This window comes from Haematobia irritans, chromosome 1 (genome assembly GCF_050003625.1).
Source record: "Haematobia irritans isolate KBUSLIRL chromosome 1, ASM5000362v1, whole genome shotgun sequence".
Taxonomy (NCBI): Eukaryota; Metazoa; Arthropoda; class Insecta; order Diptera; family Muscidae; genus Haematobia; species Haematobia irritans.
This window is the reverse complement of record NC_134397.1, coordinates 179,480,288-179,504,680: the sequence shown is the minus strand read 5'-3', so window position 1 is coordinate 179,504,680 and position 24,393 is coordinate 179,480,288. Positions and strand designations below refer to the sequence as shown.

At 30.9% G+C, this 24,393-nt stretch overlaps 1 protein-coding gene across 8 annotated transcripts in view; it reads left to right on the top strand.

Annotated features, from left to right (window-relative positions):
* Calx (sodium/calcium exchanger 3) overlaps nt 1–24,393 on the top strand; it is a 640,265-nt gene that overhangs the window by 280,681 nt on the left and 335,191 nt on the right. For 6 of the 8 annotated variants that reach the window (XM_075292192.1, XM_075292193.1, XM_075292199.1 and 3 more), the window contains one exon: nt 20,437–23,717. In XM_075292192.1, the coding sequence (XP_075148307.1) occupies nt 21,817–23,717 (1,901 nt within the window). In that variant the 5' untranslated portion in view covers nt 20,437–21,816. The remainder of the gene's footprint in view (nt 1–20,436; nt 23,718–24,393) is intronic. The other 2 variants (XM_075292195.1, XM_075292194.1) reach the window with 2 other exon arrangements.

Below are 24,393 nucleotides of genomic sequence, written 5' to 3'. Positions count from 1 at the left end.
TTAAAATTTTATTTCTATAGAAAATTTTGGCCAAATTTTATTTCTATAGAACACTTTTTCAACATTTTGTTTCTAAAGAAAATTTTCTCAAAATTTTATTTCTATAGAAAATTTTGTCCAAATTTTATTTCTATAGAATATTTTCTCAGAATTTTATTTCTATAGAAAATTTTGTCAAAATGTTATTTCTATAGACAATTTTGTCAAAATTTTATTTCTATAGAAAATTTTGCCCAAATTTTATTTCTATAGAAAATTTTGTCCAAATTTTATTTCTATAGAAAATTTTGCCCAAATTTTATTACTATAGAACACTTTGTCAAAATTTTATTTCTATAGAAAATTTTGTCAAAATGTTATTCCTATAGAAAATTTTGTCAAAATTTTATTTTCATAGAAAATTTTATCAAAATTTTAGTTTCATAGAAAATTTTATCAAAATTTTATTTTCATAGAAAATTTTATCAAAATCTTATTTTCATAGAAAAATTTATCAAAATTTTATTTCTATAGACAATTTTGTCAAAATTTTATTTCTATAGAAAATTTTGTCAAAATTTTATTTCTATAGACAATTTTGTTAAAATTTTATTTCTATAGAAAAATTTGTCAAAATTTTATTACAATAGAAAATTTTCGCAAAAATGTTATTTCTATAGAAAAGTATATCAAAAATGTATTTCTATAGAAAATTTTGTAACAATTTTATTTCTATAGAAATTTTTATCAAAATTTTATTTATATAGAAAAATGTGTCAAAATGTTATTGCTATACAAAATTTTGTCAAAATTTTATTTCTATAGACAATTTTGTCAAAATTTTATTTCTATAGAAAATTTTCTCAAAATTTTATTTCTATAGAAAATTTTGGCAAAACTTAATTTATATAGAAAATTTTGTCAAATTTTTATTTCTATTGAAAATTGTGGGAAAATTTTATTTCTGTAAAAAATTTTGTCAAAATTTTATTTTTCTGTGAAAGATTTGTAAAAATTTTATTTTTATAGGAAATTTTGCCAAAACTTTATCTCTATAGAAAATGTTGTCAAAATTTCATTTCTATAGAAAATTTTGTCAATTTTTTATTTGTATACAAAATTTTGTCAAAATTTTATTTCTGTGTGAATAATTTTATTTCTATAGAAAAGTTTGCCAAACTTTATCTCTAAAAATTTTATTTCTATAGCAAATGTTCTCAAAATTTTATTTCTACAAAAAATTTTGTCAAACTGTTACTTCTATAGAAAATTTTGTCAAAATTTTATTTTCATAGAAAATTTTATCAAAATTTATTTTCATAGAAAAGTTTATCAAAATTTTATTTCTATAGAAAATTTTGTCAAAATTTTATTTCTATAGACTATTTTGTCAAAATTTTTTTTCTATAGAAAATTTTGTCAAAATATTATTTCTATAGAAAATTTTGTCAAAATTTTATTTTCATTGAAAATTTTATCAAAATTTTATTTCTATAGACAATTTTGCCTAAATTTTATTTCTATAGACAATTTTGTCAAAATTTTATTTCTATAGAAAATTTTCTCAAAATTTTATTTCTATAGAAAATTTTCTCAAAATTTTATTTCTATAGAAAATTTTCTCAAAATTGTATTTCTGTTGAAAATTGTATCAAGCTTTTATTTTTTTAGAAAATTTTGTCAAAATTTTATTTCTATAGACAATTTTGTCAAAATTTTATTTCTATAGAAAATGTTGGCAAATTTTTATTTCTATAGAAAATTATATTTCTATAGAAAATTCTGTCCACTTTTTATTTGTATACAAAATTTTGTCAAATTTTTATTTCTATAGAAAATTTTTTATTTCTATAGAGAATTTTGTCAAAATTGTATTTCTAACGAAAATTTCGTAAAAAGTTAATTTCTATAGAAAATCTTCTCAAAATTTTATTTCTATTGAAAATTTTGGGAAAATTTTATTTCTATTGAAAATTTTGGGAAAATTTTATTTCTGTAAAAAATTTTGTCAACTTTTTATTTGTATACAAAATTTTGTCAAAATTTTATTTTTATAGAAAATTTTGCCAAAATTTTATCTTTATAGAAGATTTTATCAACATTTCATTTCTGTAGAAAATTGTGTCAACTTTTTATTTCTATAGAAAATTTTGGCAAACATTTTATTTCTGTGTGAAAAATTGTATTTCTATAGAAAACTTTGCCAAAATTTATCTCTATAGAAAATTTTGTCAAAGTGTCATTTCTATAGAAATTTGTATCAAAATTTTATTTCTATAAAAAATTTTCTCAAAATTTTATTTCTATAGAAAAGTTTGCCAAAATTGCATTTCTATAGAGAATTTTGTCAAAATTGTATTTCTAACGAAAATTTCGTAAAAATTATATTTCTATAGCAAATGTTCTTAAAATTTTATTTCTACGGGAAATTTAGTCAAAATTTTATTTCTATAGAAAATTTTGTCAAAATTTTATATCTTTAGAAAATTTTGTCAAAATTTTATTTCCATAGAACATTTTGTCAAAATTTTATTTCTATAGAAAAATTTGTCAACATGTTATTTCCATAGAAAAATTTGTCAAAATTTTATTTCAATAGAAAATTTTTTTTAAATTTTTTTTCTATAGAAAATTTTGTCAAAATTTTATTTCTATAGAAAATTTTGTCAAAAATTTATTTTTATAGAAAATTTTGTCAAAAAATTTATTTCTATAGAAAATTTTGTAAAAAAAAATAATTTCTATTGAAAATTTTGTCAAAAAATGTATTTCCGAAAATAAACAGGCGATTATTTCCCTCGAAGTGCTTCACGCGCCAGCAACTTTTGTTGGATTTGGCTCATCTCACGATGTCATAGCATTTCATTCGACCAATCGACGCGAGCCGATTAGTAAATTGTATGCGATCCAACGCAAACATTTATTTTAACGGTCAAATGTTCATGCAATATTGAATGTATGATGGACCCACTAATCCCCAAGGCCGTCTCTATCTCACGATAGGTCACAAGACGATCTTGTAATATCACTTGGCGCATATCATCAATTGTTTCTGGAATAAAAACTGATGTTGGACAACCTTGTCTTTGGTTAAAAATTGCCTATCTCTTCCCGTTTATGTTTATGCAAATTTTTGTGAAGGAATATGTCGAAAAAAAATTTATATTCGTATAAAACTAATTTTTTTCCCAATGTAGATGGCGCTGAAACGCATTTATTGTACATACTTTTTTGTTCGCTATGTCTGTAGCTCCTATAAGTAGAAGTATGACAAAAATGTTCTATTTTCACTGTTAAAAAATAACAATTTGCTCTTGAAACATGTTTGGGTTGATCATATTCCTTCTCTGCGTTTAAGCAATTTTTATTTTTCATGTTTGAAATGTTTGCACTTAAAAATAGTGTCCAAAACACATGGCGTTTCAACAGAAAAATGCCACTCTTTCTGCTCTCTGTATTTTTGAGAAAACATTTCATATTTAATTTTTCATTTCTTCAGATTCCGTTAAAGAAAATTTTATTAATGCAGTGATCATAATCGAAACGATTTCTGTCGATAAATCAGGTGACAACAGCAATGGCTTGTAATTCAAATACGTTCATTATTTTAGGGAGACGACACCATGCTTGGGCAATAATCCACGTGATGGTATATGGCTGCTAATATTGGACGATGATGACGATATAGTCGTCATCATTGTCATCATTATCACAGCCATCATAATTACTTTCATGACATTTAGCAAAAAGAATGTGTAAGAATATTACCCCCATGTCCATTTGTCGGTTCATCTTCTTTTTGTTTTTGTTTTTCAAAAAAATTTTCTACACACAAACACATCGTTGTGGAATGAATAAATGAAAAAAAAAAAAAAACACAAATATATATATAGGATATTGAATACATTTGGTTTTATTTATTTTTGGCAACTTATGCTTGTCGCCTTTTGTTATTAAATCTTGGCAAAAACAGAATTAAGATTTTTATGTAATTTCTCGTTGTTATATTTCTTGGCAACAACCATGATAATAGCGCAAATGAACGGCCACAAAAAAAATGAAAACACGAAAAAGAAAATTATGACGTTATTTTGCTTAGAGAAAACTATAACCAACCTTAGCGGGAAAATTTGCCTTTTGTCTTCTTATGTAGAACGACATCGAAAATAAGAAAAAAATTAAAACTAAAGCAATGGACAATTTAGAAGAATTATTGGTTATTGCATATCTGCATTCACAGAACAAACTATAGAAAAATGTAAATCATTGTAAGGAAAACTAGTTTTTTTAGGCTCAATTTTTAACACTTTTGTGAATTTTTGTTCCAGCATATTTTTGAAAATACAAATCCAATGAAAATCCTAAAACGAACGCCATTTTTTTACTAGTAAAATTTTATTTTATAAGAAAACAAATTAGAACACATCGATTCATCCATAAATCAGTCCAATGTTACCTTGTCAAATGCAATGGTCCAAAAAACTGCAAGAATACAGGGTGACTGACTCACGTCGCTATCATTTCTACGTTGCTCGTCTGGACGTTGTCCGATTTGTTAATTTTAACAAAATTATCTAACGAAATAAAATTTTCTATAGAAATAAAATGTTGACAAAATTTTCTATAGAAATAAAATTTTGACAAAATTTTGTATAGAAATAACATGTTGACAACATTTTCTATAGAAATAAAATTTTGAAAAAAAATTTCTATAGAAACAAAAATTTTAACAAAATTTGGATAGAACCCAGCAAAAAAAGCGTCGCCAAAAAGTAGTGAAAAAGTTATGTTTGAATCCGGAAGTGGTGCAAAACTGGCGTAGAAGCGATGAATTTAAAAAAGGGCTTGTCATAGGACGGATGTATAGCATCCCTTCTTAAGGTGTGATGCGAATTCAGTGTTTTGGATGTGAATTAAGAAAATACAAATAAAAAAATTTTAAAATTTTGTAAGATTTTTAATTTATTCTACCGCTTGTCCGGAACGTTTAACATCAAATATTTTCAAAAACTCGCAAGATTTCTAGAATGGATTTTACATTTTTTTCGCCAAAATTTAAATAAGTTGTATCATTTTATTAATTCTTAATCTGTTTTTGACCTATTTGAAACAAAAAAAAACATAAATTTCCCATTAAAAATATGAAAAAAGAGAGTATAAAAAATTGATTCAAATGAACTACCTGTGCAGTTGAATTAAATAACATCTTTGGAACAACATTTGTGGAAGAGCTTTTAAAGGTGTACCTTTAGAAGAACTTCCAATTTTTTTTGCTGTGAAATAATATGTTGACAACATTTTCTATAGAAATAAAAGTTTAGACAAAATTTTCAATAGAAATAAAATTTTAACAAAATTTTCTAATGAAATAAAATTTTGACAAAATTTTCTATAGAAATAAAATTTTGACAAAATTTTCTAGAGAAATAAAAGTTTGAAAAAAATTTATATAGAATTAAAATTTTATAGAACTAAGATATTGACAAAATTTTCTATAGAAATAAAATTTTGAAAATATTTTCTGTAGAAATAACATTTTGACAAAATTTTCTATAGAACTAAAATTTTAAGGAAATATTCTATAGAAATAAAATTTTGACAAATTTTTCTATAGACATAAAATTTTGACAAAACTGTCTAAAAACAAAAAATGACAAAATTTTCTAGAGAAATTATAGTTTGACAAAATTTTCTATAGAAATAAAATTATGACAAAATTTGCTATAGAGATAAAATTTGGACAAAATTTTCTATAGACATAACATTTTGACAAAATTTTCTATAGAAATAAAATCTCGACAAAATATATTTTTCAAATAAAATTTTGACAAAATTTTCCATAGAAATAAAATTTTGACAATATTTTCTATAGAAATAAAATTTTGAAAAATTTTGAAAAATTTTGACAAAATTTTCTATAGGCATAAAATTTTGACAAAATTGTCTATAAACAAAAAATTTTGACAAAATTTTCTAGAGAAATTATATTTTGACCAAATTTTCTATATAAATAAAATTTTGACAAAATTTTCTATAGACATAAAATTTTGAAAAAAAATTTCTATAGAAATAAAATTTTGACAAAATTGTCTATAGAAATAAAATCTTGACAAAGTATTTTTTCAAATAAAATTTTGACAAAATTTTCCATAGAAATAAAATTTTGACAATATTTTCTATAGAAATAAAATTTTGACAAAAATTTCTATAGAAATAAATTTTTGACAACATTGTCTAGAAACAAAATATTTTGTTCAAATAAAATTTTGACAAAATTTTGTAAAGAAATAAATTTTTGTCAAAATTGTCCATAGAAATAAAATTTTGACAACATTTTCTATAGAACTAAAATTTTAAGGAAATATTCTATAGAAATAAAATTTTGACAAAATTTTTTATAGACAAAAAATTTTGACAAAATTTTCTAGAGAAGTAAAATAGAAATAAACTTTTAAGACAATATTCTATAGAAATAAAATTTTGACAAAATTTTTTATAGAAATAAAATCTTGACAATATTTTTTATAGAAACAAAATTTTGACAAAATTTTTTATAGAAATTTTTGACAACATTGTCTAGAAACCAAATCTTGACAAAATATTTTTTTCAAATAAAATTTTGATAAAATTTTCCATACAAATAAAATTTTGACAATATTTTCTATAGAATTAAAATTTTGACAAAATTTTCTACAGAATTGAAAATTTAACAAAATTTGCTATAGAAATAAAATTTTGAAATTTTGACATAATTTTCTATAGAAATAAAATGTTGACAAAATTTTGTACAGATATAAAATTTTGTCAAAATTTTCCATAAAAATGAAATTTTAAGGAAATAAAATTTTGAAAAAAAAATTCTATAGAAATAAAATTTTGACAAAATTTTCTATAGAAATAACATTTTGACAAACTTTTCTATAGAAATAAAATTTCAAATAAATTTATAAAGTTATGTTAGGAAAGGAGGGGGACTGACGCACATCGCTATCAAGTGGCTGGTCTGACAGCTCTCCGATTTATTAATTTTGACAAAATTTTCTATAGAAATAAAATTTTGACAAAATTTTCTATAGAAATAAAATTTTGACAAAATTTTCTATAGAAATAAAATTTTGACAAAATTTTCTATAGAAATAAAATTTTGACAAAAATTTTCTATAGAAATAAATTTTTGACAAACATTTTCTATAGAAACACAATTTTAACAAAATTTTCTGTAGAAATAAAATGTTGACAAAATTTTGTATAGAAATAAAATTTTGACAAAATTTTCTATAGACATAAAATTTTGAAAAAATTTTCTATAGAAATAAAATTTTGACAAAATTTTCTATAGAAATAAAATCTTGACAAAATATTTTTTTCAAATAAAATTTTGACAAAATTTTCCATAGAAATAAAATTTTGACAATATTTTTCTATAGAAATAAAATGTTGACAAAAATTTCTATAGAAATAAATTTTTGACAAAAATTTTCTATAGAAATAAATTTTTGACAAACATTTTCTATAGAAACACAATTTTAACAAAATTTTCTGTAGAAATAAAATGTTGACAAAATTTTGTATAGAAATAAAATTTTGACAAAATTTTCTATAGACATAAAATTTTGAAAAAATTTCTATAGAAATATAATTTTGACAAAATTTTCTATAGAAATAAAATCTTGACAAAATATTTTTTTCAAATAAAATTTTGTCAAAATTGTCCATAGAAATAAAATTTTGACAACATTTTCTATAGAACTAAAATTTTAAGGAAATATTCTATAGAAATAAAATTTTGACAAAATTTTTTATAGACAAAAAATTTTGACAAAATTTTCTAGAGAAGTAAAATAGAAATAAACTTTTAAGACAATATTCTATAGAAATAAAATTTTGACAAAATTTTTTATAGAAATAAAATCTTGACAATATTTTTTATAGAAACAAAATTTTGACAAAATTTTTTATAGAAATTTTTGACAACATTGTCTAGAAACAAAATCTTGACAAAATATTTTTTTCAAATAAAATTTTGATAAAATTTTCCATACAAATAAAATTTTGACAATATTTTCTATAGAATTAAAATTTTGACAAAATTTTCTACAGAATTGAAAATTTAACAAAATTTGCTATAGAAATAAAATTTTGAAATTTTGACATAATTTTCTATAGAAATAAAATGTTGACAAAATTTTGTACAGATATAAAATTTTGTCAAAATTTTCCATAAAAATGAAATTTTAAGGAAATATTCTATAGAAATAAAATTTTGAAAAAAAAATTCTATAGAAATAAAATTTTGACAAAATTTTCTATAGAAATAACATTTTGACAAACTTTTCTATAGAAATAAAATTTCAAATAAATTTATAAAGTTATGTTAGGAAAGGAGGGGGACTGACGCACATCGCTATCAAGTGGCTGGTCTGACAGCTCTCCGATTTATTAATTTTGACAAAATTTTCTATAGAAATAAAATTTTGACAAAATTTTCTATAGAAATAAAATTTTGACAAAATTTTCTATAGAAATAAAATTTTGACAAAATTTTCTATAGAAATAAAATTTTGACAAAAATTTTCTATAGAAATAAATTTTTGACAAACATTTTCTATAGAAACACAATTTTAACAAAATTTTCTGTAGAAATAAAATGTTGACAAAATTTTGTATAGAAATAAAATTTTGACAAAATTTTCTATAGACATAAAATTTTGAAAAAATTTTCTATAGAAATAAAATTTTGACCAAATTTTCTATAGAAATAAAATCTTGACAAAATATTTTTTTCAAATAAAATTTTGACAAAATTTTCCATAGAAATAAAATTTTGACAATATTTTTCTATAGAAATAAAATGTTGACAAAAATTTCTATAGAAATAAATTTTTGGCAACATTGTCTAGAAACAAAATATTTTGTTCAAATAAAATTTCGACAAAATTTTGTAAAGAAATAAAATTTTGCCAAAATTGTCCATAGAAATAAAATTTTGACCAAATTTTCTATAGAACTAAAATCTTAAGGAAATATTCTATAGAAATAAAATTTTGACAAAATTTTTTATAGACAAAAAAATTTTGACAAAATTTTCTATAGAAATAAATATTTGAAAAAAATTTTTATAGAAATAAAATTTTATAGAACTAAGATATTGACAAAATTTTCTTTAGAACTAAAATTTTGACAAAATTTTCGATATAAATAAAATGTTGACAAAATTTTCTATAGAACTAAAATTTTAAGGAAATATTCTATAGAAATAAAATTTTGACAAAATTTTCTATAGACATAAAATTTTGACAATATTTTCTATAGACAAAAAATTTTGACAAAATTTTCTGTAAAGATAAAATTTGGACAAAATTTTCTATAGACATAAAATTTTGACAAAATTTGCTATAGACATAAAATTTTGACAAAATTTTCTATAGTAATAAAATTGTGACAAAATTTTCTATAGAAGTAAAATTTTGACAAAAGTTTCTATGGAAATAAAATTTTGACAAAATTTTCTATAGAAATAAAATTTTTACAAAATTTTCTATAGAAATAAAAATTTGAAAAAAAATCTATAGAAATAAAATTTTATAGAACTAAGATATTGACAAAATTTTCATTAGAAATAAAATTTTGTCAAAATTTTCTTTAGAAATAAAATTTTGTCAAAATTTTCTTTAGAAATAAAATTTTGTTAAAATTTTCCATAGAAATAAAATTATGACAAAACTTTGTATAGAATAAATTTAAGAAAATATTCTATAGAAATAAAATTTTGACAAAAATTTGGATAGAAATAAAATGTTGACAAAATGAAGTATAGAAATAAAATGTTCACAAAATTTAGTATAGAAATAATTGTTTGTCAAAATTTTTCATAGAAATAAAATCTTGAAAAATAAAATGTTGGCAAAACTTTCTATAGACATACAATTTTGACAAAATTTTCTAGAGAATTAAAATTATTAAGAAAATTTTTTAGAGAAATAAAATTTTGACAAAATTTTCTATAGAAATAAAAATTTGAAAAACATTTCTATAGAAATAAAATTTTGACAAAATTTTTTATGGAAATAAAATTTCAAATAATTTGGTAAAATTATGTTAGGAAAGGAGGGGGTATAGAATTATATTAAAAGTCTCCAGGATGTTCAATAAGTTAAACTCAGACATTGATTTTTAGGAGTATATGTATGAATATTAGAAATGTTTGTGGTTTCATTAAATTTTCACAAAAAAAAAATAAAAGGTTTTGCACGTATTATTTTCAAATTTTTGTTTTGTTTGCTTATTTTTGGAAATCGTTGACCTTTTCTGTTATTAACCTCGTCTGCTAGTCATTTGTAAATTTTGTCTTGTTCAATTTAAATTTGACAGAATTGTTCCTTTTGATTGTAGCCAGACGAAAAATATAAATTTTCCATATTTCTGAAAAAAATGAAATATTTTTAGACATAAAAACAACAACAAAAACCTGAGTGTTTATTATGGTCTATAGTCCCTCTTTGCCGTTTTGTTTTCTCCACCTACAGTCACCTATATTCGTTATGATTGCTGGCACCGCTATCGAAGATACCCAAACAAATTTTGATGATGAAAACATTTTTTCAAACTTTTCTCGTTTTTCGTTTTTTTCTTCTTTCAACCAAAAGTATTTTGGCAGCAAAAGTCATCTACATCATCACCGCCACCAAATCATCGTCAACTCTCTCATTATTGTTAGTAACACGGGCAAGTTAAACAGACAGCTGTTGCTTGGATTGATTTGGTGGCATGTAAAAATGGTCAGATGTGGATGTGGGTATAGTAAGGTGGTGAAAGATGTGGCAAAATTTTTTGATTTTTTTTTAATAGTTTTCATTTTCAAAACGGTTACTTATAAAAAACAAAAAAAGTATGCAAGAAACTAGAAATTTGAAAACAAAATTTTATGTTTTCCTTATTACAATTTAAAAAATAAAAATATTCGAAAACTAGAATAAGTTTTAAATATCAAATAATCCTTGGAGACTGGGGTACCAGATAGTTATTAAAAAAGTAGGCATGAGATGTCTGTTGGGCAAGATGGATGAGTATTAATGATACTGAAGTACTCACAAACATCCCTATCATTCCAATAAAAAATCCCGCCAAAAGCCTTAAGGACAGGAAGGCACCTGGTCGTGACGGTCGTGACCAGCAGATTTAGTTAAAGAAATAGCAACCAAGCTGCCCAACAGAGGGCATGGATAGCACAAAGACTAGTTCTTATCAACAAGCGCAAGCACGACCCAGCGTCCCCATCGTCGTACGGACCATTGTACATGTGGAACACGGCTGGAAAACTATTCGAACGCGTCATCAAACAAAAACTTGACGAGACTATAAGGACTTTTGGGGATCTTTCCGCGAGGCAATAGGGATTTAGACGTGGAAAATCGACTCTTGGAACCCTCAAGGGCAGCTACGCTTCGGTATCTTTAATTCTACTGGCGACGCTAAATATTAAGAACGCTTACAACAGCCTAAGGTGCGCAGACATACTATACACTCTAGAGTTGATATTTCACATACTGAAATACTTAACGAGAATATTGAGACTATCTCAAGGACCGAGTTTTGATATATGACACCATACGAGGCCTATGAAGAATGGAGGTAACCAGGAGGGGCCGCACTAGGATCAATCTTTGGGCCAGATCTCTAGAACACAACACACGACGAGATACAGAAGATTCCTAGGCCAGACGTCTTCCTTGTTGGCTATGATGATAACATAGCCGCTGTGATAAAAGAAGAGAATCAATGCAATGATTCGTGCGAATAGGCTCGTTAGCCATGCTTACAATTAGTCATGCAAAAGCAGTGTTGCCAGTATTTTTCTGGCTCTTGTCCCCAAATTATGATGTTTTCGTCCCCAAAAATCCCCAATTTAAATTTAAATTCCTTACAAAAATCACCAATACATTTTTGACAATATTTTTTGAAAACAGCAATAAAGCAAAATGCTCTGCTGTAGAAAATCAGTAATAATAATCCAGCAAGCTGCAATAAAATCAAGATTTCGAACCACAACGCCAAGAGACTGGTGATGGTCTTCCAAATGCTGGAGACATGAAAATGAGAGTTTGGAGTTCCTTGTATTTATGAATGAATATAGGAAACAAAATTTGTGAAAATTGTTTAAATAAAAAATTTTTTTTGACAAAATGTTCTATATAGAAATACAATTTTGACAAAATTTTCTATAAAAATAAATTTTTGACAGAAATAAAATTTTGACAAAATTTTCTACAGAAATAAAATTATGACAAAATTTTCTATAGAAATAAAATTTTGACAAAATTTTTTATAGAAATAAAATTTTGACAAAATTTTCTATAGAAATACCATTTTGGCAAAATTATCTGTAGAAATAATTTTGGCAAAATTATCTGTAGAAAATTGAGAAATAAAATTTTCTGTAGAAAAGAAATTTTGACAAAATTTTCTATAGAAATAAAATATTGACAAACTTTTCTATAGAAATAAAATTTTGAAAAAATTTGCTATAGAAATAAAATTTTGACAAAATTTTCTATAGAAATAAAATTTTGACAAAATTTTCTATAGAAATAAAATGTTGACAAAATTTTCTATAGAAATAAAATTTTGACAAAATTTCCTATAGAAATTAAATTTTGACAAAATTTTCTATAGAAATTAAATTTTGACAAAATTTTCTATAGAAATAAAATTTTGACAAAATTTTCTATAGAAATAAAATTTTGACAAAATTTTCTATAGAAATAAAATTTTGACAAAATTTTCTATAGAAACAAAATTTTGACAAAATTTTCTATAGAAATAAAATTTTGACAAAATTGTCTATAGAAATAATATTTTGACAAAATTTTCTATAAACATAAGATTTTGACAAAATTTTCTACAGAAATAAAATTTTGAGTAAATTTTCTACAAAAATAAAATTTTGAGCAAATTTTCTACAAAAATAAAAATTTGACAAATTTTCTATAGAAATAAAATTTTTACAAAATGTCAAAAAAAAAGTAAAATTTTGACAAAATTTTCTACAGAAAAAAAATTTTTTAAATAAAATGTTGTCAAAATTGTCTATAGAAACAAAATGTTGACAAAATTTTCTATAGAAATAAAATTTTGACAAAATGTTCTATAAAAATAAAGTTTTGAGCAAATTTTCTACAAAAATAAAATTTTGACAAAATTTGCCATAGAAATAAAATTTTGACAAAATTTTCTACAGAAATAAAATTTTGACAAAATTTTCTACGGAAATAAAATTTTGAGCAAAAATAAAATTTTGACAAAATTTTTTATAGAAATAAAATTTTGACAAATTTTTCTATAGAAATAAAATTTGGACAACATATTCTATAGAAATAAAATTTTGGCAAAATTTTCTAAAGAAATAAAATTTTGACAAAATGTTCTATAAAAATAAAATGTTGACAAAATTTTCTATAGAAATAAAATTTTGAGCAAATGTTCTACAAAAATAAAATTTTGACAAAATTTTCTAGAGAAATAAAATTTTGACAAAATTTTATATAGAAATAAAATTTTGACAAAATTTTCTATAGAAATAAAATTTTGACAAAATGCTCTATAAAAATAAAATTATGACAAAATTTTCTACAGAAATAACATTTTTTAAAATAAAATTTTGACAAAATTTTCTATAGAAATAAAATTTTGACAAAATTTTCTATAGAAATAAAATTTTGAAAAAATTTTCTAAGAAATAAAATTTTGACAAAATTTTCTATAGAAATAAAATTTTAACAAAATTTTCTATAGAAATAAAATTTTGACAAAATTTTCTACAGAAATAAAATTTTGAGCAAATTTTCTACAGAAATAAATGTTTGACAAAATTTTTTACAGAAATAAAATTTTGACAAAATTTTCTATAGAAATAAAATTTTGACAAAATTTTCTATAGAAATAAAATTTTGACAAAATTTTCTATAGAAATAAAATTTTGACAAAATTTTCTATAGAAATTAAATTTTGACAAAATTTTCTACAGAAATAAATGTTTGACAAAATTTTCTATAGAAATAAAATTTTGCCAAAATTTTCTATAGAAATAAAATTTTGACAAAATTTTCTATTGAAATAAAATTTTGACAAAACTTTCTATAGAAATAAAATGTTGGCAAAATTTCCGATAGAAAAAACATTTTTTTAAAAAACATTAAACCGATTTCTCGAAAAAAAATTCCGAAATTTACGGAAATTCCCCATAAGTCCCCAACCCAAAAATTTCGTCCCCATTCACGACAAACTATCCCCAATTTGGGGAAAATCCCCAATACTGGCAACACTGTGCAAAAGACAGAACTTCTACTACTAGGTTAGGTTAGGCATAGTGGCAGCCCGATATTTCATGCTCACTTAGACTATTCACACACCACCACATTGGTGAACTTCTCTCTTATCACTGAGTGCTGCCCGATTCTATGTTAAGCTAAATGACAAGTGACCTCCTTTTTATAGCCGAGTCCGAACGGCACTCCACATTGCAGTGAAACCACGTGGAGAAGCTTTGAAACCCTCAGAAATGTCACCAGCATTACTGAGGTGAGATAATCCACTGCTGAAAAATTTTTTGGTGTTCGGTCGAAGAAGGAATCGAACCCACGACCTTGTGTATGCAAAGCGGGCATGCTAACCATAGAACCACGGTGGCTACCAAAAAAATGCAGGTTAGAAAACTGAATTTATGAATAGAAGAAGAGATTACGAGTGATGCCGAGCATACATTGTTTAGGTGTAGCCGCTGGGCAGAATGGCACTGTCCATGCGATTAACTGGGGGATGTCTCTCCGAGAAATATAATCCACAAGATGGTACAAAGTAAGAGAAACTGGGAGGCTATAAGGCGTTTTGTAATACACGTTCGCCGCAAAGGAAAGGTTGACATGGACACGACCACATGAGTAATGTATACTTTAGTTAGTATGCGGACTAAAAGGAAACTGTCATGGACCACGTGGAATTTAGCTCGAAGTAATGCGAAAGCGGTAATCATATCAAGAAGGAAGAGAGATGGGTTTTTAATCGTGTAGTCGATTTTGATGGAGTCTGGCAAAAAACAATAAATTTTAAATATTATATTAAATTGGGAAAATACTAGGACCACCATCCATTAACCTGGCTCGAGCCCAAATGATTGTGAATATAATATACTAAGAATTTTGTTTTACAAAATCCTATTCCCTGACATTTATTTGTTTGAAGTAAAATCATTAAAAATGAAAGATGATCACTTGGCCAAAGACACAAGAGGATGAAAATAGCATCACCTTTAATGTTTGCTAGTGAAATGAAATAGTTCATTGGTCTTTTGGCATGTCTACCCATGTGATGGCAATGCCTTTGAAATCTTTTTTTTTTGGATTTTCAAATTCAAGCTGTGAGACTTGAGCATCATCATCATTAGTCGAGGGAATCAGTCATTTGATTTTTTTTCCTGGGAACATGCACTAACATTTCGATACCAATTAGAATATTTGATGAGATTTTTATTGCCCTGGTAATGTTTACATGGCAAAAAAAAAAAAACTAATCCAAATACCAAGAGGATTTAGGGGCCGCGGGCAATAAGGCACATATAGACAAATAATTGGAAACAGAATGGAAATATCTGAATGGTTATAGAAATTGACATTGCACAGACCAATGGAAATGTTTGGATCAATTGAATTGGAAACATTATGCATAAATATGCACAGTGGCTTGATGAGGAATTGCATGAAACATTTTGCTTATGTTTTGTCAGTGACTTCTGGCATAAGGAACATGTGAAATATCTTTGGATCTATTGTAGAGAATTTTTCTTTGTGTATATTGGGTCAGATGTATAAAATTTTTGAACACTGCATTTGGAAATTATAAAATTCTTAGAAATGTGACCAACGATAAACCGCCATTGAAAAATAAATTTTTGTTTTTATCAGAGTCTAGGTTTGATTTTCCTCCCCCACCTCCAACAATTACTATAAATAGTGACGATGCCATAATCATCTAAAGATTTTACCGGTGGCCATGTCGGCGATATCAATAAAATGAATATCACCATAATTATCGTCATCATCACCATTATCGCCCCTCATGGGTTTCTTGCAGTGCTAGAATTTATTGAATGTTTATCGATATATGAATGCGATGAAAATCGCATGCCCCAGCACGACAGCAGCAATTCACCATGGAGAATAAACAATTCGATACGATATAAACAATTAAAACAATTACAAATATACCAACAAAAAAAAGATCTTTGTGAAAAATTCCCAAAAAATTGTGAAAAGTAATTGTGATCATACCTTTGGGGAATTCTCTCATAACATAAAAATGCATTTACGCATCTGGCAAGAACATCTCTCGTCGTATGCCGGACTCGATCGATATATATCGAACATACCGCCTAATATAACCCGACCCTTATCGGTTCTGAAGTTTTGGTCCACCTGGGTACCATTCCCACATTACTTCGAAGTCGAGCCCCATGCAGGTTAGGTTAGGTTAGGTGGCAGCCCGATGTATCAGGCTCACTTAGACTATTCAGTCCATTGTGATACCACATTGGTGAACTTCTCTCGCTCAATGACAAGGGACCTCCTTTTTATAGCCGAGTCCGAACGGCGTTCCACATTCCAGTGAAACCACTTAGAGAAGCTTTGAAACCCTCAGAAATGTCACCAGCATTACTGTGGTGGGATAATCCACCGCTGGAAAACTTTTTGGTGTTCGGTCGAAGCAGGAATCGAACCCACGACCTTGTGTATGCAAGGCGGTCGTGCTAACCATTGCTCCACTATGGTTCCCCATGTACCCCATGTAGGTGCTTGACCATTTCATCTGTCGTTTCTGCGTCAAGCCTTTCTGTGGGTGCACCTCATTCCGCAGTCAACCCATCTCACTCTATACTGAGTGCAGCACTTGTGTTATCACGTTCGATGTTCTTCTTCCTCAACACGACTTCGCAATATCTCGCGATGTTTTCCTAATGATGTCGTCATTTTTTGCTGTCATATTCTGCTCATGCTCCCTCTTATTCCTATCTTTCGGTGCGCCATCTTATGCACCCGAAAAACGTTTGATGCGCGTCATCGATGAAGTTCGCCTGTCCCAGTGACGTCTATTCGTCCTCCTTTCTATATCGGGGATAAGTCCTGCTGCCCACCTGTCGTGTACATCGCTCTTGCTGCATAGTCTGTTGGGAGCCACCGTGGTGCAATGGTTAGCATGCCCGCCTTGCATACACAAGGTCGTGGGTTCGATTCCTGCTTCGACCAAACACCAAAAAGTTTTTCAGCGGTGGATTATCCCACCTCAGTAATGTTGGTGACATTTCTGAGGGTTTCCAAACTTCTCTAAGTGGTTTCACTGCAATGTGAAAAGCCGTTCGGACTCGGCTATAAAAAGGAGGTCCCTTGTCATTGAGCTTAACATGGAATCAGGCAGCACTCAGTGATAAGAGAGAAGTTCAGCAATGTGGTATCACAATGGACTGAATAGTCTAAGTGAGCCTGATACATCGGGCTGCCACCTAACCTAACCTGACCTAACCTGCATAGTCTGTCGTTTTATCTCCTTTCTTTTCTTTCTATTCCTTTCTATTGAGATCATGGCGGCTATGCCTGTGCTGTTGTTGTAGCAGTTTTTTGTGATTTCATACATTTTTATGTAATTCGCTTTGGTACTTCAGCTGGACTCCAGATCAAGGAACTCTGCGACTAAGGTGGGAAGTGATCAGAGTGATCTGGTGGTAAGTCGAGTAGGCTTAGCTGGGCAAGAGAAAAGATGACGTGTGTCATGTGGCCCTTGATTGCAAATGGGACACACGTCAGCTACGCTGCTATGAATCACTGATAGATGGGAATTCAGCAATTTAACCTTGGCACAGGAACAGATAAGTTGTGGTCAACCGTGGGAGCCCTCTCGAACCCCGCCACTAGGTGTATCCCTATTTCAGTCACCATTGGCGACGTGACAGTGACTGATCCGATGTCTGGAAAATGACTGGGGTGACTCCACTACTGAAATCAGTAGTGGAATCAATCGTACAGTCCGATTTCCCTTTACTCGCCAGTAGCAACTGAGGCATTACTCCTCCCCAGCCTTGTGGAGAATTTTCCAGCTGCTAATCAATAAAATGGATTGCACAAAGTACACAGAACGACCACATGCATGCCATTTTAGCATATATAAATAGAGGGGACTCAATCAGCCCAACCATGCCAAACTTTTCGTGGACATAGTGAACACGTCCCTACAGGCAGGAACTAAGCATTGGGTTACTAATTTTCTGTGCCGGCACCAGTCGTAAGGGATAGGAAATCAAGATTCCGTAGAGTGAAACAGGCAGTTCCCCAGGGCGGGGTAATATCTCTGGCACTTTTAACTTCTACCTATTCTCTATTGCACCCCCTCCTGACGAAGTCGAGATTGTATCATACGCAGAAGTCTGTACAATCATGGCATCCGGGCCCAATATTGATAACATTTGCTATCGATTAAACGTCTACCTCGGTACAGACCGATTTCCCTTCTCTCGCCAGTAGCCAAGGCAATTGAGACACTACTCCTTCCCAGCCTTGTGAAAATTTTGCACCTGCTAGTTATTAGCATGGATTCCCCAAAGTACAACGTACAGCCACGGTTTTGCATGTCATTTCAGCACATATAAAAAGGGGACTCAATCAGCCCAAGTCGTGTCGTGGCGCTTGACCTATCGAAGGCATTCGATACGGTCAACCATGCCAAACTTTTCGAGGACATCGTGAACACGTCCCTACCGGCAGGAACCAAGCGTTGGGTTACTAATCATCTGTGCGGGCGCCAGTCGGAAGGGATAGGAAATAAAGATTCCGTAGAGTGAAACAGGGAGTTCCCCAGGGCTGGACAATATCTCCGGCACTGTTTAACCTCTACCTATGCTCTATTGACCCCATCCTGATGGTGTCGAGATTGTATCATACGCAGACGTCTGTACAATCATGGCCACCGGGCCCAATATTGATGACATCTGCGATCGATTTAACGTCTACCTCGCTAATCTTACCAGTTATTGCACTGCGAGAAATTTGGAGGATATTCCCCACAAAATCCTCAGCCACACTATTCACTACATGGACGGCAGAAGTACGCGGGCAGTTGAATATTAGTGTCGATGGCGAAACGATTCTGACCACAAATTACCCCAAGATTCTCGGGGTCACATTCGACAGCCTTTTCATGTCGTCTGCTCATGCCACTGCAATTTGTAATAAGCTCCGCTGTAGGTCGTCAAGCCACTTGCCGGCAGCACTTGGGGTGCAGACAAAGAATTCTTGTTAACCACCCATAAGGCAATTTGCCGGTCATTGGTAAACTATGCTGGACAGTGTGCACACCTCAGACAAGTGATACGCAGTGGAAAAACGCACAGATCTGTCAGAAAGATGCCCTTAGAACTGCAACTGGATGTCTCCGCTGCACACCCGTGGATTACCCTTATGTGGAGACAAAGATCATCCCAACCATCTCACCATCTCATGGATAGACAACCGGCACCCAGGAATGTAATGGTTGATATACATTTTCTAGAGCGCGATATCCAACAAAAGAGAGTCTTTAGATCACGCAGCGTGCCAGGCAGGTCTGAACAGGCTTCATGAGAATACTGTAGCTGAAGCGGTGAGAAGCTTCAAGGTTAATCCTTTTCTCGGAGTCCGACCACCGCCCATAGCACCGGAGGAAAGAGACCTCCCACGGCAGGGTAGGTTAGGAATAGTGGCAGTCCGATATTTCAGGCTCACTTAGACTATTCAGTCCATTGTAATACCACAGTGATGAACTTCTCTCTCATCACTGAGTGCTGCCCGATTCTATGTTAAGCTCAATGACAACGGACCTCCTTTTTATAGCCGAATCCGGACGGCGAGAAACTTTGAAACACTCAGAAATGTCACCAGCATTACTCACGAACCCACGACCCTGTGTATGCAACGCTATCATGCAAACGATTGCATCACGGTGGCTCTCAATTATGATCAGGCAAGTGCAGCTGCCTCAATTCCTATGATGCCGCTACAGCACATACAGGGCGATATGCGGAGGTTACACGTAAAGCAGCTGTACGCTGTACTGTGTGACGAGTTCGTGCCTTATTTGCATCTTTCAACGCTCTTGCCCATATTCGTTTCCACTGTTTTGGGAGCGCTCCGCTTAAGTTCTTTCTTAGCAGCATTGTCTGTTTGCTACGAAAACTTAGGCTTTGTATATAGTCGTATTGCTTGGTATTTCTTTTCAACTCTGTTCTTCCGTAGGCTTTCTTCCACGAATATTTGTAACATCAAAAATATTTAAGAAACTCTTGTACAATTTCTTTAGATAAATTGAATTTCTCATTTATAAATTTTTTACTCCAAGTAAACGTTTAATTAAATGTTCTCTCTCTCTCTCTCTCTATTACAGGCCTACCATCAACTGATTTCCGTCTTAATCAACAATGGCCAGATAGTATTTAACTACAACAACAAATCTAAACGCACCCGATATAACGCTACACAATCACAAAATCAAAATTATTTAGAGAACTACTAAAAGCAAAACGAATTGGCTATAACAGAATTCAGAATTGGAACGAAACGAAAATCTCCGACATTGAAGATTTAACGGAAAAATTTGAACGCAAGCAACGAAATCGCCAAGTCGTGCAAGTCGGTGTGATTACAGCAAAGCTTTGTTAATTCATTTCTTGTCCCCAAGCTCAGTCAAGGCAAAAGAGAGAACCAATGTAGTATTGATGTGATTCCAATTGAAGCTTCATAGTTTATAGAGCACGCATCATATAAAACTCTGTATTCTGTGTATAGAAATCAAGAAAACCAACATCCTTGCTATCACCCATCTATACAGAGGAATAGGAACAGTGCTGCACTCTCCCTTAAAACACACACATATACAAATCCCATAACCTTCCAAAAAACGAAAAAACAGGATCACTCTAATTTTAAGCACTGTCTTTATCTAGCACTCAGAGCACTCAAAAAAAAAACCAAATTTGCCTAGAGATACGACCAAGATAGAAAACAAAAAGAGTAAGAAACGCTTCTTCCACATATAGATTTAAGCCTTAATTATATATGAAAACAAAGCCAAAGCCTCAGTCCACCAGATTAAGGGAACGAACACCTTTGCAAACACGACAAACACAACAACTCCAATTCAATGACACATAAGCTTCATAGACAATACAAATAAATTCTTGCCAAACAGAGAAGGAAAATCTCTCAGAGAGAGATCAAAAAACAAACACAAATCAAGCAAATTTTCCTACAGCTTAAGCCGTCCACAAACAGATCAAAACGAAACATAGAGAAGAATACAAGAAACGCTAAGCAAGCTTCCTCCAAAAAAACAAAGACGCCGAAACGCTTATTGTAAATATTTTTGTCGTTTACCGTAGGAGCTATTGTGCTATCAGCTGCTGCTGCCGCTGCTGCTATTGCTGTATACTGTGGCATCATCGCTAAATATTCTGTGAGTGGAAGAACACCCTTGGAAACGCAGGAGACGTAAGCGAAGAGAAGGTGTGTTCTTCAACAACAACAAACAGCAACACTACAACTGCAATACCTCACCTAATTCACCATAGAAAGAGCAACAACCGCATTCATAATTTTAAATCACTAACAAGAGAGAAAAACAGAGAGAGAGAGAGAGAGAAAGCGATAGAGAGTTATTGAGGAGAGCCTTTAATTAGCACATTAATTTCCACACACAATTAATCTCACGCTCAGCCACCACCACCACCACCTTTAAAAGAAAACCGAATCGCCAAAAACAAATAACATGGGTCGTCTTTTACCGCAACGATTAGCGTCGTCGTCGATACAATTGCTCGCAGTAGCACTCTGTGTGCTCTTGGCGTCTTGCACAATAACGCTCACACTAGCTGCCGATGATAATGATAATGCAAATAACGATGATGTGTCTACCACCACCATCACATCCACATTAAGATCCGTCACCGATGCCCTGGTTGGTGGCCCCGCTGCCGATAATGATGACAATGATGATAATGATGGCAATAATCCCAAGAGTAATGCCTCATCGGCGACGGCGTCAGTCCAACCATCGGCGGCGGCCCTTGATAATGTCTCCGTGGCGCTTGCCCATGGATACGATACCGAATGTTCCGAAGGTCTTGTTGTCCCAATGTGGATGCCACAAACAAATCTCAGTACCGGCGATCGTGTGGCACGCGGCTTGTGCTATTTCTTTGCCATGATCTACCTGTTTATCGGCGTTTCAATTGTATCCGATCGCTTTATGGCAGCAATTGAAGTGATCACGTCCAAGGAGAAGGAGGTGATCATCAAGAAGAAGAATGGTGAGAAACAAATTGTCGTGGTGCGTGTCTGGAACGAGACAGTGGCCAATTTGACCCTTATGGCTTTGGGTTCGAGTGCTCCCGAAATTCTACTCTCTGTCATTGAAATGTTTGCCAAGAACTTCGAGGCTGGCGATTTGGGCCCCGGTACAATTGTGGGTTCGGCGGCTTACAATCTCTTCGTGATTATAGCTTTGTGCGTTTTGGTTGTGCCCGATGGTGAGGTGCGCAAAATCAAACATTTGCGTGTGTTCTTTGTCACGGCCACATGGTCGGTGTTCGCCTACATTTGGCTTTATTTAATTTTGGCTCAAATCTCTCCTGGTCGTGTTGAGGTGTGGGAGGGCCTATTGACATTCATGTTCTTCCCGGCCACCGTACTGACAGCCTACATAGCTGATCGTCGTCTATTGATCTACAAATACTTGGACAAAAATTATCGCATGAACAAGCGTGGCGTTATTGTGAGCGCTGAGGGTGACGCAGCGCTAGAGATGAACCAGCAAGAGAATGAGATCAAAGCTTTGGAGGACACGGAGGAAATGAAAGATTTTGAGGAGGCACGACGTGAATACATTTCGTTGCTTAAGGATCTACGCAAGAAATATCCACAAAGTGATCTGGAGCAATTAGAAATGATGGCACAGGAGCAAATGATCAATCGCGGTCCAAAGTCAAGGGCCTTCTATCGCATACAGGCGACTCGCAAAATGATGGGCAGCGGTAATATAATGCGCAAAATTCAGGAGCGTGCCCAAAGTGATTTGAGCGAGGTGAAGGCCCAGCTGCAACGTGTCGATGTTGCAGCCGATGAGGAAGAAGCTCCATTGCGCATTTTCTTCGAACCTGGCCACTATACGGTCATGGAAAGTTGTGGGGAGTTTGAAGTTCGCGTCGTTAGACGTGGCGATTTATCCGGCTACACCACTGTCGAATATCAGACAGAGGATGGTAGTGCCGAGGCAGGCAGCGATTATGTGGGCAAGAAAGGTGTTCTCACCTTCCCACCGGGTGTCGATGAGCAACGTTTCAAAATCGAAGTAATCGATGACGACGTCTTCGAACAGGACGAACATTTCTATGTGCGTCTCAGCAATCCATCAGAACCGGCCGTCCTGTCGGTACCTAAAGTGGCTACGGTCATGATATTGGATGACGATCATGCTGGCATCTTTGCAATTAGTCAAAAAGATCATGAATTGGTTGAATCGGTCGGTGCATATGAAATCAAAGTGCAACGTTATTCGGGTGCGCGCGGCAAAGTTATCATCCCCTATTGGACAGAGGATGGTACGGCTAAGGCTGGCAAAGATTTTGAGCCACAACAAGGCGAATTGGTCTTCGAAAACAATGAAACAGAGTAAGTCCAAAATATATATCTGTACATTTTTTATATAAGTTTTGAGTTAGAGAAGAATAGTCGTATAATAATAGAGAAACATTACGGTACTCGGTCGAATTCTTCGTAGGGGTATTCCATTTTCGGTGCTAGGTTTTACTCATGGAATTACTTCTCAGCCCACATTTCTTCCTTGAATTAAATGAAAATAATTATCGAGTCAACTACACAACTCACCCGGCTTAGTCGAATAATTGAGCAGGTAGTGTATTTGAGATCATTGTGCTTAAAATGACACATCCAAGTTTGCAAGCTGAAGTTTTTATTTCTTTGGCAGCGATGCTAATATCTGCTCGCCATGTTATACTTGAATACAGACGGAGAATGTTTTGTTCAAGACAAGTTTCATATTCGGCATCGCCGCTCTGACATATTTTAAATGGCTTCCTTTAGGTTAAGTTAGTTGGCTTGCAGAAATTTCAGGTTCCCTTTCTTAGAAGTGGGCGACAATTATTTTCGTAACTAACCAGTGCACCACGGTGGTTCCCTAGCATTTGGAACCTCTGTGAGAATGGGATGTGTGCACGATTCTCAATGGCTCCGTTATTCCCTCACCACTGGTATCTCCGATCAGGTGATTGATAGCTAGATTCGTTATTCGATCTGAAATTGAACTGGATGGATTTGAAGCGTTAAG